The following is an 18,857-nucleotide window of genomic DNA, read 5'->3' on the forward strand; positions in this document are numbered from 1 at the left end:
AGTTTTGAAAGGAGGTTTGTTTATTTTTATGGACTCCTACATCCCATAATGTGAGGGGTCTACGCTTACCCACAGGAAGTATTGTGCTTGATATTACCCTGGACTTCAGAGTTAGCATTCTACTCTGCATTTGCCAGGACTAACTGGAGCAGAGTTTGAAATCTGCACCTTCTGACACAGCGCTGGGTATGCCACTATTAAGCTAAAGGCTTGCTCCTTGAACAAGATTATGGAAAAGGAGCCTGATGGAGGTATAGAAGGTCTTGAAAGGCATAATTCTTGTTGTTCCAAAATCCTACTTCCAGGTATGCCAGGAAACCAGAATAAGTATAGGATAAAACTGAATGAAGAAAATGGACAGATGTTGGGAAGGACTACTTTACTCAAATAATTGGGAGGGTGTCTTCCACGTAGAATAGTGGATGAAGAAAACCTTAGTCATTTGAGAGACAGGTGACATTATGGAAGGACTGAATTCATATTCTGAATAGATTGGTTAAAATGGGTCACTTGGTCTCCCTCATCTTTATCTATGTTATGCTCTTGTAGTGTTTCACTATAGAGTGCATGACATCTGAGCCCAATCCTGTTCTTGCCCTTTATCCATGTACGTGCACTTAAGAGAAGTCACTGGATTGTGATATAGTTGGAGAATCTTAGCTGAATTTTTCCCATAAATATCTGATTTAATGCCCCATCTGAAAATACATAATTTGTAATAGCAACTGAAAGCATTTAAGAATTAATCATTTCATCCACATTTTTGGTGTGCAGGATTTTATGTATGTACTTGCGTGTTAACCCTGTGTGAGTCACCTGACAATCATTTCAATTGGGACAACAGAATGCAGGTGAAAGCCAATCTGCTTCCACACTGTGACATTCAAGCTGCCTCACCTTCTGTTCCAGATTCCAATTACTGCATCAGGTAGCCCAGTTTGTACGTTGGAGAAGTGTGGTATTTTTGTCTGGACCGCAGTATTTTTCCATTGATCCATCTGGTAGTTGGCCAAGAATTAGTTGAACTTGCAAAGAGAAATTTAGTTCAAATAATTGCCAAGACAAACCTCGCTTCACAAATGAGAGTCCAGCTGTCTGCTTCTTAATTATCAAGTCATGTTTACATTTTTTTAAGAAAAAAAAATTATCACAATTTTTTGGATCTAGTGATGGAGTGCATGGCTTGAAATTCTTAGCACATTGGAGCTGTCAGGAATATTATTTCTGTGGCAGCTTGAACGTCATGGTGTGGGAGCAGATGGGCTATTATTGTGTTGTCCTAGTGGAAATGGTTTTATGTCAGGATATCCATACAAAGGGTTACCAAATGGCCCAGCTTTGAATCTCTGTCCTGGAGTTGTGGCAGTGTTTCCGAGCCACTTTGTATTTATGCAGTGTAAATTATAGCTCATTATTTGTGTACATATGTTCAATGTGCCACTTCAAGCTTGCTGTATGATAAGTAATTCATTTTCAAATAAAAAAATGAGTATAAACTTATCAAAGCTGTGGCTAGAAGTACGCTCAATTGCTAATGTGGTGTAAAACCAGAATACTTGACATAGTTTCTCAAATTAGCTAGAAAACATTACATAACATATAATTTCCAAGTGCCTTTGTTCACATTCAGGATAGGATTGCATAATCCAATCATATTCATTGTCTAGGGTCACAAGAAGTATGACTACTTGGACAAGGTGTTGCAGCAAAGCTGTTGGAGATCAGTTTGTTAAAAGATTGTGTCATCATTGCAGACCAGTCTTTTTCGAACCTTAACTATGGGACACTAGTTGTGAAACTTAGTGAGATTATTGAAGGCCAAAGAAAAAAAACTGATCTCAGACCACTTTTATTTTGAATTTTAGTTGTAGTTGGTCGAAACTGTTCCTTGGGTTTCATGAGCATGGTTAAAGTTTGCTATTAATTGTGTTTATATGTGCACCTTTCCCAGCAATCCTTTATCTTTGAGCCAGTGGAATTTTGGACTGGTTTCTTTTATTTTTGGGCTGCTATGAGCATTTTATTATTTGGGACTATTCTGTTCTCATTAAAACCAACTCTCAAACTATTGTTTTAATAACTGGCCAATGCAAAACCTGTGCTGTGGTTGCCATACTTATTAATGCAAAAGCAAAATATTTTCATTACAAATATCCATAGTGTGTACATCTCTGAAAATCCACGCACCAAATTGAATGAAAGAAACCATTTATCCCCTTAATTTGCAAGAATGCGAGATCATTGAAAAATATGATTATCATGAGTACTCAGACATGTGTTTAGCCACTGCAGGTACTGATTCCATAGCCAAACCAAACTGGCTGCAACCAAAGTGGTACCTGTTCTGGTGCCAAAACTAGCTGACTATTTAGCCACTTTTGAACCAATTCCATTTACTGTTTGGCTCCAGAAGTATTTTACTGTGGGTGGGCTGGCCTTTCATTTCAGTATTGCAAGCCAAGTATTTGACTGATGTCTTGTTATTTGAGACTGTTAATCATGCTGCCAATCAGATTGCACCGGAACTGCTTAATTTGGCACAGTAGTTGGGCCATTTGCACAGGTTTCTGAATGGTTGCAGCTCCAAACTGATGTGGGGTTTGGCCTCGAGATTACATTTGACATAAAAAGAACAAAACAGTACAGCACAGGGACAGACCATTCGGCCCTCCAAGCCTGTGCCGATCTTGATGCCTGTCTAAACTAAAACCTTCTGCACTTCTGGGGTCGGTATCCCTCATGTATTTGTCAAGATGTCTCGTATCTGTTTCCACCACCTCTCACGGCAGCGAGTTCCAGGCACTCACCACCCTCTGTGTAAAAAAAAAAAAAAAAACTTGCCTTGCCCATCCCCTCTAAACTTTGCTACTCGCACCGTAAACCGATGTCCCCTAGTAACTGACTCTTCCATCCTGGGAAAAAGCTTCTGACTATCCACTCTGTCCATGCCGCTCATAACTTTATAAACCTCTATCATGTCGCCCCTCCACCTCCGTCGTTCCAGTGAAAACAATTCGAGTTTATCCAACCTCTTCTCATAGCTAATGCCCTCCAGACCAGGCAGCATCCTGGTAAATCTCTTCTGTACCCTCTCCAAAGCCTCCACATCCTTCTGGTAGTGTGGCGATCAGAATTGTACACAATATTCTAAGTGTGGCCTAACTAAGGTTCTGTACAGCTGCAGCATGGCTTACCAATTTTTATACTCTATGCCCCGACCAATGAAGTCAAGCATGCCATATGCCTTCTTGACTACCTTATCCACCTGCATTGCCACTTTCAGTGATCTGTGAACCTGTATGCCCTGATCTCTCTGCCTGTCAATACTCCTAAGGGTTCTGCCATTTACTGTATTCTTCCCACCTGTATTAGACCTTCCAAAATGCATTACCTCACATTTATCCGGATGAAACTCCATCTGCCATTTCTCCGCCCAAGTCTCCAACCGATCTATACCCTGCTGTATCTTCTGACAATCCTCATCACTATCCGCAACTCCACCAACCTTTATGTCGTCCACAAACTTACTAATCAGACAAGCTACGTTTTCCTCCAAATCATTTTTATTTATTTATATATATAAATATATTATATAAATGGAGGGATGTGACTAGAGGTGTTCCGCAGGGATCAGTGCTGGGACCTTTGCTGTTTGTAATATATTTATATATCCTCCATTCAGAAAAGCACCCTTCCACTGCTACCCTCTGTCTTCTATGACCGAGCCAGTTCTGTATCCATCTTGCCAGCTCACCTCTGATCACGTGTGACTTCACCTTTTGTACCAGTCTGCCATGAGGGACCTTGTCAAAGGTTTTACTGAAGTCCATGTCGACAACATCCTTCATCAATCATCTTCGTCACTTCCTCAAAAAACTCGATCAAGTTAGTCCAGGGATAAAATGTCAACCAATTGTTTTTGAATGACTTATTTTTGTGGCTCACGTTCCAACCACCTCAGTGTTGGCAGGAAATTTGTGATGTCTGATTTTTGTGTGCAATTCTCTTTTTGTATTTAGATTGATCTGTCTAATTTCTGAAGCATCCCATTGCCACTGAATTCTCTATCCAATTTCAATCACCACTCCCTGTTATAATCCATTCAGTCTGGTTTCTGGTCACTCCACAGCACTGAGACTTCCCTGGTCAGTCACCAACAGCATTCAGTCTATTCTCTCTTGACCTGTCCACAACCGTTGACATTATTCCACTGTTATGGCCAGGTGAGGAAGGGGTCTAAGGCTCCCCTCTCTTGCCCTTCCTCTTATTTGATCGCAGCAGGGTTTATTTTTTTAAACAGTGGTTCTGCATACTACCTCCGTGAGTGTTTTATCATTTACCTTTACTGTGATCGTGAAAGAACCAATCAGACAGGTTTTCTTTAGTTTAAACAAGAAAGGGGTAAGTTTATTATACTTAACACTCCAACCTGATTTTAAAATACGCTACACGTTCACACGAGAATCTCACACGCCCACAAATAGATTTAGAGGAAAAAATAGATTTGATGGTTGGATTCAAGTCCAGAATAAATAAAAGTTAAATACAATACACAGTTTCAGGTTGGATGATTCAGTCATTGTCCGGCTGGAGTTGTACTGTTGAAGTTCTTGGTTGGTCTAAGTGCACTTTGGCTGGCTTACTTTACTCAGGGTTTTTCTGGAGGCAGAATTGTAGTTGGCTGTCTTCCCCTGGTCACTGGCTGTAGCAGTCTGTAGGCTTGGAGGGTCCCCCAGTTGCAGACTGTTTTCAAACTTGATGTTTTCTGGGGAGAGAGACAGGAAAGCATGTAGCTTTCTGCTGTCGCACACTCTGCTACTGCTTGTCTCTTGTCTGTGTCACAACTCCCAGTTTTTTCAGAGATGAACAGAGGGTCACATGGTTCTCTTAATCCCCTTTGTTTCTAAGGAGGCTTTCTGGAACTTTCTAATTAAATTCAAGGTTCTTCATGTCCCAGGGTGCCCATTCACACTTGGGGGTTGGTTTTTTCTAAGTCAGTGTGTGAGGATGACCTTGACTGTTGTGTTAATGATGCCATTTTTAGGTAATTCAATCACTTGGAGCAAACCATTGTCCTGGCTGGGCTTCTTGTTAGACTTTTTGTCTCCAGTTCAATGTCCTGAAACTTCACATGTAAATTGCAGTGGCCATCTTGGCTGCTAGTTTTTTTTAAAAGTTAACTTGTAGGATTTTACCCATTAAAAGTCTAAGGTATGTTTCCAACTGATATTTCTCATTTGGCAGATGGGTTTTCTTGACCGCACTTTTCCATCTTTTTTCTGTAATCCACGGTTATAACAAAACGCTTTCATTATTCCAGTAATATCTGTCCCAGTGTAATCAGTATGTCTCCTGCAATAGCTTTTTCTCCAGATCTTTGTCGGTAGGGAATTCCCATTGTGGGGGCACCATTAGTTCAACGGCTGAACTAGTACATCTCATCGCATCTTGAAATCTCTTTAAAACCTACCTCCTTAAATTGCACAGTCAGCTCCCTCCACTAATCACTTGTCCTCTGATCTGACACTCAATAATGAAATTACTTGGGATGCTTCAAATAATTGCGGAATGAATTAATAATTTAAATTGGTTCTATTTTTAGAAATCCCAATCCAAGTATACATTTCTTGAACCACTTAAGCCATGACTAAGATTTGAGAGTGAAGTTATTTGTATTTGATTCCAGTTACGTGCAAAATGTATTTCAAGTGTACATATTTATTTTACCACCAGGTTATCAGTCCACCTAATACTTTTACTCTATATCTCTGTGCTCAAATCTGAAGCTTGTAGTTTATGTATCCCCATAGACATTTTCCTGTCCTGTGAAACAAACTCTGTCTGGTATTTGCCCTTATTTCTTTGTGGAATTTTATTTTCCCCATTTTGTGCAAAGTCCTAAAATAAAAACAGAAAATGCTGGAAATAATCAGCAGGGCAGGCAGCATCTGTGGAGAGAGACGCAGAGTTCATGCTTCAGGTCGATGTCCTTTCAGCCTTCTGTGTAATACATAGATTTATCACGCATCTTCCATTTTGGTCTGTTGGCTGTAATTCCACTGACTGAGCTTTAAATTACTGCAATAAATGCAAAATACTGCAGATACTGGAAATCTGAAATAAAAATGAGAAGTGCTGGAAATACTCAGCAGGTCTGGCAACATCTGTGGAGAGAGAAGCCGAGTTAACGTTTCAGGTCCGTGACCTTTCAACAGAACTGGCAAAGGTTAGAATAGAATTAAGTTTTAAGCAAGTGTTGGGAGAGAACCAAGGCAAAGGTGTTTGATAGGGCAAAGGGCAGGAGAGACTAAATAACAGAGCTATAATAAAAGCAAAATACTGCGGATGCTGGAAATCTGAAACAAAAACAAGAAATGCTGGAATCACTCAGCAGGTCTGGCAGCAGAGCTATCCTGGGACAAAGGCCAAGAATGTGTTGATGCTTGTTTAGATTAGATTAGAGAGACAGCACTGAAACAGGCCCTTCGGCCCACCGAGTCTGTGCCGAACATCAACCACCCATTTATACTAATCCTACACTAATCCCATATCCCTACCAAACATCCCCACCTGTCCCTATATTTCCCTACCACCTACCTATACTAGTGACAATTTATAATGGCCAATTTACCTATCAACCTGCAAGTCTTTTGGCTTGTGGGAGGAAACCGGAGCACCCGGAGAAAACCCACGCAGACACAGGGAGAACTTGCAAACTCCACACAGGCAGTACCCGGAATCGAACCCGGGTCCCTGGAGCTGTGAGGCTGCGGTGCTAACCACTGCGCCACTGTGGTGAAAGACAAAGCATTAGTCAGAGAGAGTGTGAATAGCAGAATAATGAACAGCTCTATCATAAAAAACAGGCACATGGTTAAAAAATTAAATATTAAAAAAAAAGGCCAGTCATGCTCGGAATTTATTGAACTCAATGTTCAGTCTGCAAGGCTGTAGAGTGTCTAATCGAAAGATCAGGACTTTGGCCTGTTCCAGTGAACATCAATGCAAGCTCGAGGAGCAGCACCTGATCTTTCAGCCTTGTGGACTGAACATTGAGTTCAATAAATTCAGAGCATGATGCCTTTTTTAAAAATATTTTATTTTTTAACCATATGCCTGTTTTTCATGATAGAGCTGTTTATTATTCTGCTATTAACACTCTCTGGGCTAATGCTTTGTCTTTCACCACAAGATTAACACACTCTTTGCCTTTGTCCCAGGACAGCTTTGTTTAAGCTCTCCTGCCCTCTGCCCTATTTGTTCTCTCCCCCACCTCCTCTCTTTCACTTGCTTAAATCCTAATTCTTTTCTAACCTTTGCCAGTTTTGATTAAAGGTCACAGACCTGAAATGTTAACTCTGCTTCTCTCTCCACAGTAGGTGCCAGATCTGCTGAGTATTTCCAGCACTTTTATTTCTTTGAAATACTGCATTGGGTGTTAGGAAGTTGATTTGTACTTGATTCCTCGCACGAGTTCCTGTTGTCAACTGTTGTTGCACGAAGAGGTGGGAAATGGAGTGCAGACTCTTACTGCGGTCACTGCCCCCACCCGCCCAAACCCCCTCTTCCACCCCCAAAACAGGCGGATAATTGAAATTTCAGAATTAGCCACCCCAGGCTGCACTTGGGCACCCACTTGTATTTCGTAAAATTACAGCTCATCTAACTGGAATCTATCTTGGGAATATCAAGATATCCAGTTAATTTTTCATCTGGTTCACAATCGCTGACTTGCCAAGGAAGCCAATTCAAGATGTGTTGTTTCTTGGTTCATCTCAGCCGGTGGAATTTTGACCAATTATCAAGAGACCAAGATGGAAGAAAGTTGTGTTATAGAAATATTCATTTCATAGAAGGACTTCGCACAAAATCAGGAAAACAAAATTCAATCTTGGTGCAATTTAATTTGCAGCTTTCCCTATTTATTACACTTGGTCAATGTTGCTTCGTCATCTTTCTGGAATATTTGGCAAGCAGGCTTTAATGACTGAGACATCGTGCCAGCCACTGATCCATGACAATCAGCCATGTTGAATGTCCTGTTATAAAAAGTAACTGTGCAGTGATGCTTTGATTAAAAAAGCCTTCTTTTCTACCACAGTGTCTTTATAACTTATCCAGCACCGATTCTCTTCGCTGTCCGTGTTATTCTAAGTTTTGTTTTTAGCAAAGGTGTTTTGACAGACTGGGTGCTTGCTGGCAAACCAATATTACAAGAAATGGATTTTTAATAGATAAAGACAGAATATATTACTGGGATTGACGGCCAAAATGGTGAGCTTTTTAGTAAACTTGATGCAATACCAATTTCTGCAATGAAACAATAGAGACCTTTGTATATATAAAGAAGTCTCTGCTAGCTTGTAGTAAAATCAGTGACCGCCACAAGACAGCACTGAGCAGGTGGAGCTATTTTGTTATGTTCAAGACTAAAATGCTCACAGCAACATTTAAGTCTCTGGTCATAGTTTACCTTTCAGATTTGATGATGACATTCATGGAGTTTCTCTCACCGTACTGTTATGACTAACTTTTATTTTTCCACCCTTTTTAGAATGTCATCAGAGGACAAAAGTGTGGAGCCTTCTGACCTAGGACCGCAACCTCTTTCTGCCGCCCTTGCGGCTGCTCCTGTTGGTAGCCCCGTAAATAATGACAAACGACCACGGGGTCGACCTCGTAAAGATGGCACAACTCCTCTACAGAAGAAAAAGAAGTAAGTGCTGTTTGGAAATCTGCAAAGTAAATTACACCAGTTGATTTAAAATGTCACCAACTTGCAATAAACATGTACTGCGATGTTGAGGGTTCCACAAATGCTGCAACTGGTATTTTGGTGTCTGCTTTTGTTAATTTACTAGTACTTGAAAGTTTACCTGTATCAAGGCCCATAATTTTTTTTTTACCACTTCACATTAGCTCTACCTTACTGGTTCATGGAAGGAGGTGGCTTGGCAGAACAACAAATCCCAATTGGTTGTGCGAGTGTGTCTTTTTTGCTCCCTCCATTTCGTTTATCCTGTATACCTCTCTGCTAATGCAAATCTTTTTTTCCCTGAGGCACTTTGCTTAGCAGTTCATACAGCTTTGAGCCCTGTGTTGTGTAGGTCTAAGTTCAATTGCCTATGGCGCGCTTCTAATTTGTTTGTTTGGTGGATAAGGTTAAGAAGAGTCTTATTTTTCATCTAGTGATCACAAAGTGATGGCTGAAGGGCAGGAAGACTGTTCAGTCGGTACAACTAAACACATGGCCTCCTACAAGGGAGAAAATTCATATTCACTGTTTCCTCTGTGTTTCTGTCTCCCCTTTTCCCATAAGAAGTTGTACAATATTTGCTGTATAAATTGCGGTATATTTCACTCCTATTTCATCCTTGTCACTGGGTTTATTTAGTTTAGTCGCATCGGTAAAATTTAGAGGAATCATGTTTAAGGCAGTTTGTGCTATGCCAGTATGCTGCTTACGTGATACTCAGTTCATCTCCAAGTTGCTCCAATCGTGCCATTGACAGTGACGGAAATGTAACCATTAATGTTCTCTCCGCACAGCCAAACAGTAATGCAGGGTATTTTGTTACATTTGGAGTAGACATTGCTTGGAAAAGTCCAGAACTGCTATTACATTTTACTACCAGAACAACTCGTATTTCGATAGCGCCTTTAAGATAGTAAATTGTCCCAAGGTATTTCACAAGAGCATTATCCAACAAAATTTGACACCAAGCCACTTAAGGAGATATTAAGAAAGCTTGGTCAAAGCGGTAGGTTTTAACAAGCACCTTAAGGGAGAATAGAGAGGTAAAGAGGTTGAGGGAGGGAATTCCAGAGCTAAGGGCCTTGGCTGCCAATGGTGGAGCAATTAAAATTAGGGATGCTCAAGAGGCCATCCCACTTGATGTATTGTTTCTTGGTTCATCTCAGCCATTGATCTCGGAGGGTCATAGGTTAAAGATGGGGAGGGGTGAGGCCATGGAGGAATTTGGAAACCAGGGTGAGAATTTTAAAATGGAGATGTTGTTTAACTGGGAGCTGGTGTAGGTCAGTGAACAGGACTTGATGCGAGTTAGGACACAGGCAGCAGGGCTTTGGAAGACCTCAAATTTACGGAGGGTATACAGTGAGAAGCTGGCCAGGAGTGTTTTGTAATAGTCAAGTCTAGAGGCAACAAAGGCATGAACGAAGGTTTTAGCTGCAGATGAGTTGAGGCAGGTAAATTGCCAAAAAGTTGCATTCCGACAGCATGCAAATTTTACCTGCAACATCACACTTGACTTATATCGGTGACAATTATGAATTTGACTCCTTCCCCTTTCCTTTCCTGAATGTGATTTGTGATGGGGTACAGTACTATCTATTTTTGTTAATCTTATACATCATGTAAGTGAGCCTAGATGGCAAACAGTGATATGCTATCCCAAAATGAAGTCCTGCCTAATGGAGATGCTGGTCAATCAGCGGGCTGGCAGCTCTTTGTCACAGCAGTGCCACCAGGAGTGGTGGGAGGAGGCCCTGAAGTGCCAGTTAATTGGCCATTTAAGGACCTTGAATGACTTGGGGCGGACAGGTCATTTCTTGCCGCCGCAGCCCTGTGTGAAATTGCAATGGGGTCGGGAACAGTCCCCCCACCTCCCACTCTATTTTACACCCCTCCCCCACCACCAGCCCGCTCATTTGGGGGGCTGTAAAATTCCGGCTAATATTTCAGTGGTCTGAGGCTGATTTTTCAATTAATCAGGTTTCTGATATTATTTCAGGGCAAAACATATTTCCTCACTTTTTAAATTTGTTGACCACTACCTGTGCTCCGAGTTGCATAGCACATTTTTAATACAGAGCAATGCCCCCTTTGTGTTGCTCTCAGCAATGTGCTTTTATGCCAGACTCTCAACATTCTTGAGTTCTGCTGTGACATTTTCATAACCCACATCAGCTGTCACAGTAGTCTCTGTCCGTTTGACTGCCAAAATGAAACCAAATTGAGTAGTTTTGCGCTGGTGGGTATAAATACACTGGAATTAAGGTGACATTTCACAAACTTGTTTCACTTCGGTTTTGGGCTGCATTCAAATTCCAGTCCTAGAGGTGAAGTTGTATTATTTATATCTATTTAACTACCTAGTTCTTTGTTGATACCCTGTGCTTGCTGTACATTGCACCAAGTGCAGATTGTCCTGTGTGATAAATTTTCAAATGAAAGACTGAAGAGTCTAATACTTAATTTACGAAAGCACTGGTTACTTGGGAGGAGCCATGAGTATTTGCATTTTGATGGATAGATCCAATTATTACTAGATAGGGAGGCCGTTGCTATTGAAGGGTAAGATCATGATGCATAATAGCATCAAGAAATACTGAATGTTAAGATTTGGAAGAACTGATGTGGCTGAGGAGATTGGTGACATAAGTCAAGGATAAGACAAGCCATGCAACCTGTTGATTCGTTCCTCTGGTACTCCAATTCTTGCAATCTAGTTTCCAATTAGCTTTTTTTTTAAGGTCTTTAGTATCCTGTCCGGCATATTTCAAATATTTTTCTGCTTTATCTTTAAATTTCCTTTCTCTAATTAAAATTTATGACCTTTCCTGACATACTTTGAAGTGATCTAATATTTCTTTGTCTCATTTAATACTTTAAATGATTTAATCAGGTCTTCCTTTTAATCCTCCTATTCCTTGACTGGATTTTGATCTCCAGTCCTTCCTCATAGTTCAGCTAGGATCAGTCTCTTGCTGTTTTTTCTTGCACCCTTCCAATACCTTTTAAATTTGTTTACAGAATGTGGGCATCACATTTATTGCCCATCCCTAATTGTCCTTGAGAAGGTGGTGGTGAGCTGCCTTCTTGAACCGCTGCAGTCCATGTGGGGTAGTACACACACAATGCTGTTAGGAAGGGAGTTCCAGAATTTTGACCCAGCGACAGTGAAGGAACGGTGATATAGTTCTGAATCAAGATGGTGTGTGGCTTGGAGGGGAACTTGCAGATGGTGGTGTTTCCATGCATCATCTGCTCTTGACCTTCTAGGTGGTAGAGGTCGTGGGTTTGGAAGGTGCTGTCTAAGGAGCCTTGGTGCGTTACTGCAGTGCATCTTGTAGATGGTACACACTGCTGCCACTGTGCGTGGTGGTGGAGGAATGAATGATTGTTTGTGGATGGGGTGCCCATCAAGCAGACCGCTTTGTCCTGGATGGTGTTGAGCTTCTTGAATGTTGTTGGAGCTACACCCATCCAGGCAAGTGGAGAGTATTCCATCACACTCCTGACTTGTGCCTTGTAGATGGTGGACAGGCTTTGGGGAGTCAGGAGGTGAGTTACTCGCCGCAGGATTCCTAGCCTCTGACTTACTCTTGTAGCCACGGTATTTATATGGCTACTCCAGTTCAGTTTCTGGTCAGTGGTAACCCCCAGGATATTGGAGGATTCAGCGATGAACTTCCTTATTCTACCACAACATCCAAAAATTAAGACTGTGCTCAGAATTGTTATCATTTCTATTCTACTGTCCGAGCATTTTATTAACCTTTTTAAAAAAAAAAAAATTTAAAAAAAATTGTTTTATGTCATTATCTGGACACGGAAGTCTGTAATTGCTGCCCAAGACACACTACTACTTCTGTTCAATTGATTAAGAACGATAGTCTAGGTTCTGTTAGTGGTTTCTGCAGGTCATTCAGGATCCCATGGTACTTGTCAAACTAGAGCAAGGAACTTTCCTTCCTTCAATACCAATAAGCAAAACAGATTAACTGGGGATTCATCTCATTATTATTTGTGGGGCTTTGCTGTGTGCAAAATGTTTGTCTTGTTTACCTACCTAATGGTGGCAGTGCTTAAAATAATTCATTGTATATGGAACACCTTGGAAGGTCTTGAAATATGTGGTAAGGTGCCCCACACATGTTCATGCTTTGTGCAGTACTTGATATGTATAGCTGTTCGGAATTTAGTTGCCCAGTAGCATAACCAGTCTAAAAACTTGTGCATATTTCTTTGTTGCATGCTTTCTATTTGAATGTTGTGACCAGATTTGGCCAACTGAGATGTAGTTCCAGAATCAAAGTCTTTTGTGTAGATTAGAAAATAAGGGAATTGAAGATTGGAGGATTCGACTTGACGTCTCTTGCTCTACCCCCAACTCCTCCATATCTACATGGGTGTACAGCTCTCCTTAGCGTGATCCTTGTGTAACTTACTTTTCTTTTTAAAAAAGGACTGGCATTTATATCGCGTCTTTCTCAACCTCAGGATGTCCCAAAGTGACTTTCAGCTCGTGAAGTACTTCTGCAGTGTAGACACTGTTGTAATGTAGGAAATGTCAACCAATTTGCACACAGCAAGCTCCCACAAAGAGCAGTGTGCTAACGACCAGATGTACTGTTTTCGTGAAGTTGATTGAGCGACAGTATTAGCTAGTGCATCGGGTTAACTCCCCTCCTCCACTTCAAAATAGTACTGTGGGGTCTTTTGTGTCCACCTGAGAGCAGATGGGACCGTGGTTTAACATCTCATGCGCTGTACTGGTGTGTCAGCCTAGATTTTTAAGTGCTAAAGTCTCTGGAGTGGGACTTGAACCCACAACATTCTGACTCAGAGGCAAGAGTGCTACAATCTGAACCACGGCTGACACGCCCAACTTAACTTTTGTCAGGAGCTTTCTGAAATTTCTATGAAGCTGTATTGTAGCCCCAAAGAAAGTTATTGGGCATTATTTTATCCTATATTCATATAGACTGTTTATCAAGTTAGAGTAGATGCTATTATTTGACGTTACTGTTGCCTTTTGAAAACAAGTGCTCTGTCTGCCTGACTTAGTACTGTAGAATATGATCAGTGCTCAATGAGTCCCTTTTTAAAAAAAAAAGGGTCCACCAGAGCCCATCCTATTTATTAAATGATACAAACGCAACCATCTTCCTCCACAAATCCTCATAATGGTAGGTCCATTACAGTGGCCAGTCTCCTGCAAGTTCCCTCCATGGTCTCCTTCATTATGCTAAAATATATGCAATTTGGCCTGGGGGTTTACTAGACTTAAGCCCCTTCAACTTCTCAAATGCCTCTGGATCATGAGATGCTTGAGAAAAAAGTTTAAACTGTTCAGTTTTTTGGCTTGTGATTGTGACTTAATGTTAAAAGGAGACTGAGACAGTGGGTTTGAGTGTTGTCCTTTCATGTCTGGGTTTGAAACCAACTCCAATTGTGTAAGTGAACTTTTTCTATAGTCTCAGCCTGGTTCTAATTAGCACAAGTGCAGACTTTGAAATGGAACTAAATTGACAAGTTTTCGTTGAAAATGAAAAATGTCACACTGTTGTGCAGTAAGGTTGAGTTTGAGGTAAGCTGCATTTCTGGGTCTGAGTAGGAGATTTATCCTGTATCTACAATAGTAAACTACTGTGGATGCTGGAAATCTGAAATTTGGGCGGCACAGTGGCGCAGTGGTTAGCACTGCAGCCTCACAGCTCCAGGGACCCGGGTTCGATTCTGGGTACTGCCTGTGCGGAGTTTGCAAGTTCTCCCTGTGTCTGCGTGGGTTTCCTCCGGGTGCTCCGGTTTCCTCCCACATGCCAAAGACTTGCAGGTTGATAGGTAAATTGGCCATTATAAATTGTCACTAGTATAGGTAGGTGGTAGGGAAATATAGGGACAGGTGGGGATGTGGTAGGAATATGGGATTAGTGTAGCATTAGTATAAATGGGTTGTTGATGGTCGGCACAGACTCGGTGGGCCGAAGGGCCTGTTTAAGTGCTGTATCTCTGAACTGAACTGAACTAAAAATATCAAATGCTGGAGGGAAACGGGGCTAACATTTCAGGTCTGTGACCTTTCATTAGAACTGGGTTCTGATGAAAAGTCACAGACCTAAAACTTTAAGCCAGTTTCTCTCTCCACTGATGCTGCCCGACCTATTTCGAGCATTTTTGTTTTTAATCCTGTATCTAATTTGACCTGAGCTGACTTGCTTGATGCTGAGAATGGAGTTGAAATTTTAAAAAAAAGTTATACTTTTCTGGATGCCAGTGAATGGCACCACAAAGTGATGGGATGTGGTTTTGAACTATAAATTTCCACTGAACATACTGTTTTGACCCCTAATACTCTTAATATAGATACGCATGTGGTAGTACGTTTTGGTAGGAAGAATGGAAGCTGCAAGCTCAAAATGGGAGTTCAAATGGAGTAAAGGAGCAAGGGGATCTAGGAGTCCAGATACACACATCACTGAAAATAGCAACACTGGTTAATAAAGGCATAAAAAAGCAAATCAAGCTCTAGGTTTCATTTCTAGAGGGATAGAATTGAAAAGCAGAGAAATAATGAACTTGTATTGAACCTTGGTTAGACCACACTGGGAGTACTGTGAATACTGTGAACAGTCTGGTCATATTGTCAAAAGGATGTAGAAGTGCTAGAGAACATGCAAAAATGATTTGAGGATGATGCCAGAACTGAGAGGTTATACCTACCAGAAAAGATTGAACAGACTGGGGATCTTTTTCTAGGAAAATAGAAGACTGTGGGGTGACCTGATGGAGGTCTTTATGAAAGGGTTTGGTAGGAGTAGACAGATGTTTCCACTTGTAGAGAGACCAAAACTAGGAGCCATAAATATAAGATGGCTACTAATAAATCCAATAGAGATTTCAGGAGAAACCTCTACCCAGAGAGTGGTTAGAACGTGGAACTCTCTACCACAAGGAGTAGTTGTGATGAATCGCATAGATGCATTTAAGAGGAAGGCAGATAAACATGAGGTAAAAGGAATAGAGGTTATGCTGAAAGAGTTCAATGAAGAGGAGTGGGAGGAGGCTTGTATGGAGCATAAACATTGGTATGGATCAGTTGGGCTGAATGGCCTGTTTCTATGCTGTACATTTGATGTGTGTTTGGATATTATGTGTGTATGTGGATTGGAAGAATTTTTTAGTTAAGGCATTCCCAACCTTTTAGCTTTTACTCCTGTTTATAGACAATATTGGTCTTTTTTGCAGCATTATTTGATATTTTAATACCTTATTTTGTTGGGATACAATTGCTGAATGTTGTATCTTTTGGATTCTCACTCTAAATGGCAACTGCAATATCACTGGCAATATGTACTGGAAAATAAATTACCAAATCTTATAAATGGCATATAGTCACACTGCATCACTGATCCCTGCAGTTTACCTCATTGACCAATATACCTAACAGTTGAGTTTGAGTGGAATTCTTGGCCCAGTAATTCTGTTTGTTATACTCAATTTGCAACTAATAAATGTTACATATCAATGGAATTTAATTATTTTTTTAAAAGCTTGCTTTACAAAGGGAGGCCCCATTCAGCTTTCTGTTTGCAACTGTAAGACCACTTTCCTCAAGATTTAGCAGGTTTTTTTAATTACCTGGAAGCTCAGTTTTGGCAAGTAATCATTTTTTTCCTCCCCTCCTTTACTTGAGCTTAGATAGAGTCCCAAAGTAGGCAATGGGCTAAGTTTCGATTTACTCTTAAGTCATTGTTGCTAGGTGTCAGGTTTTGAATCCCGATCTTAAACTAAATCCATGCCAGGATTTTTGCTCAGTCATTCAGGTCGGCACTATTTTCGCCAGCAGTGTGTTTTTTTCCCCTCCCTTTCCCTTTAGTTGGATCATGAGGATAAGTTCTAGTGCACTGGCTGGGGGTGGGATACAGATGACTAAGACTAGATATTTTTTGCTGCAAAGTTATTTTGTCAGTGCAAATTCCAGCTTACGCGCTATACACAATTTATTGTGTGTTTGTCTTGTGGAAAATGTTTTCATCTAATGTGGAAGTTTAAAATGGTTGCTGAATGCAGTTGGTTTTGGACCAGAAGAAAACAGTTAGTTGTTTTTCAATATATTGACTATTTCAGGAAGCAGTTACTGAATTATATTTCAATATTGTGACTATGGCTTGTAAACGTACGTGTTTTTCATTTTGTATTCTAGATTTCAGTGAAAACGAATGTCTGCATGTACAGCAATGCAATACATCTTTAAAAATCTGAAATGTGTTTATTGCGGGGAAAGGAGGCGTTCCACAGAATGGGTAGAATAAACAGTGAATTTTTGTTCTGATTCTTGACCATGTGACCTCCAGACCAGGGTGTGCACCCTCTCTCCTATGTATTATTTATCTGAAGCTGGGTGGTGACTGCTAGCCTTCATGCATCTGTAATCTATTGAAGTATAATTGATTACTCTTGTAACTGTGGTTCTGCTTCAAAGTCAGAATAAAATGGTTTTGAAAAGAAAACTGCTAATTTCACTTTACAAATTTTAAAAGCTCCTTTTTAAAAATAAAATGCTGCTCAACTATAATGTAGGAATAACATTTTAATATCTGGAAAGTTATTGACATACTGCAAAATACTGCACTTGCTATGTAGTCAGAATTAATGCAGTCGCTCATACATTTCCAAAAACTTTATTTTACGAGGGCTCTGATCTAGATATTAAAGCTATCGATATGGGGATGGTGCAGGAAAATGGTGTTGAGGTTGAAGATCAGCCATGATTGATGGAGCAAGCTTACATACGAACATACGAATTAGGAGCAGGGGTAGGCCACTCAGTCCCTCGAGCTTGCTCCTCCATCAACAAGATCATGGCTGATCTGATAGTAACCTCAACTCCACATTCCTTCCTACCCCGATAACCTTTCATCCCTTGGTTATCAAGAATCTGTCTATCTCTGCCTTGAAAATATTGAACAATTCTGCTTCCACAGCCTTTTAAGGAAGAGTGTTCCAAAGACCCACGACCCTCAGAGAAAAAATTTCTCCTCATCTGTCTTAAATGGGTAACCCCTTATTTTTAAACAGTGACCCCGAGTGTTCTCTCCTCCCACAAGAAGATACATCCTTTCCACATCCACCCTGTCAAGACCCTTCAGGATCTTATATGTTTCAATCAAGTTGCCTCTTACTCTTCTGAACTCCAGCAGGTACAAGCCTAGCCTGTCCAACCTTTCCTCATAAGACAACATTCCAGTTATTAGTCCAGTAAACCTTCCAGGCTTGAGGGGTCAGATGGCCTACTCCTTCTATTTCCTATGTTCCTATCACTTCTTTGGGAGGTATTGTGCATGTCTAGATTATGGTGAAGACTCCAGGCATCTGGCTAGATGTGAAACTTGACTAATAACAGATTTGACTTGTGATGAGCCAGTTGCGCTGGGGTGAGTATATTCAAATAAAAATGAAGATGTGCTTACCCAATTGCACAGGTTGATTACGCAGTCAGCATCTGATTCATTTAGACCAAGTGCAACTTGCATTTATTTAGCACCTTCAATGTAGTAAAACATCCAAAGGCGCTTCACACGAACATATTCAAACCAAATTTGACACCGAACCACATAGGGAGGTATTAGGACATGTGACCAAAGGATTGGTCGAATAGGTATGTTTTAGAAGCATCTTAAAAGATGAGGGAGAAGCTAAGGGAGGGAATTCCAAAGCTTAGGTCTAGGCAGCTGAAGGCATGGCTGCCAATGGTGGAATGATTAAAATCAGCAAGAAGCCAGAATTAGAGGAGCAGAGAGATCTCATGGTTGTAGGTCTAGAGGAGGTTAATAGATAAGATGGGGCGTGGCCATGGAGGGATTTGAAAGCAAGGATGAGATGGGTTCAATCAAAAAGCTGTTTACCTGATCTCAACCCGGCTGGCAGAAGGATCACACTTCGCCTTGGGTTAGGAAGAGAAAATGCGGCCAGGATTTTGGGCACCTTTGGAACCATACGCAGGATGAGTTAGTGTCTTTAGAAGAGGAGAGAAATATTGAGGAAGAAAAAGGAAGAACCAACATCCTCTTCACTTAGCATGTTCCAGAAGCATACCAACACTTCTTTC

The 18,857-nt window shown here is 40.9% G+C and overlaps 1 protein-coding gene and 1 long non-coding RNA gene across 17 annotated transcripts in view; both read left to right on the forward strand.

Moving 5' to 3' along the window:
- The window catches only part of kmt2ca (lysine (K)-specific methyltransferase 2Ca), a 460,534-nt gene that overhangs the window by 65,207 nt on the left and 376,470 nt on the right, over window positions 1-18,857 (forward strand). For all 16 annotated transcript variants that reach the window (XM_068015025.1, XM_068015031.1, XM_068015029.1 and 13 more), the window contains exon 2: window positions 8,555-8,716. In XM_068015025.1, coding sequence (XP_067871126.1) covers window positions 8,556-8,716 — 161 coding nt within the window. In that variant the 5' untranslated portion in view covers window position 8,555. The remainder of the gene's footprint in view (window positions 1-8,554; window positions 8,717-18,857) is intronic.
- LOC137350249 (uncharacterized) lies at window positions 16,620-17,259 on the forward strand. The gene is made up of 2 exons (XR_010969408.1): window positions 16,620-16,843; window positions 16,953-17,259. It is a non-coding gene; the product is annotated as an uncharacterized lncRNA (long non-coding RNA).

Source organism: Heterodontus francisci, chromosome 2, assembly GCF_036365525.1.
Source record: "Heterodontus francisci isolate sHetFra1 chromosome 2, sHetFra1.hap1, whole genome shotgun sequence".
Classification (NCBI taxonomy): Eukaryota; Metazoa; Chordata; class Chondrichthyes; order Heterodontiformes; family Heterodontidae; genus Heterodontus; species Heterodontus francisci.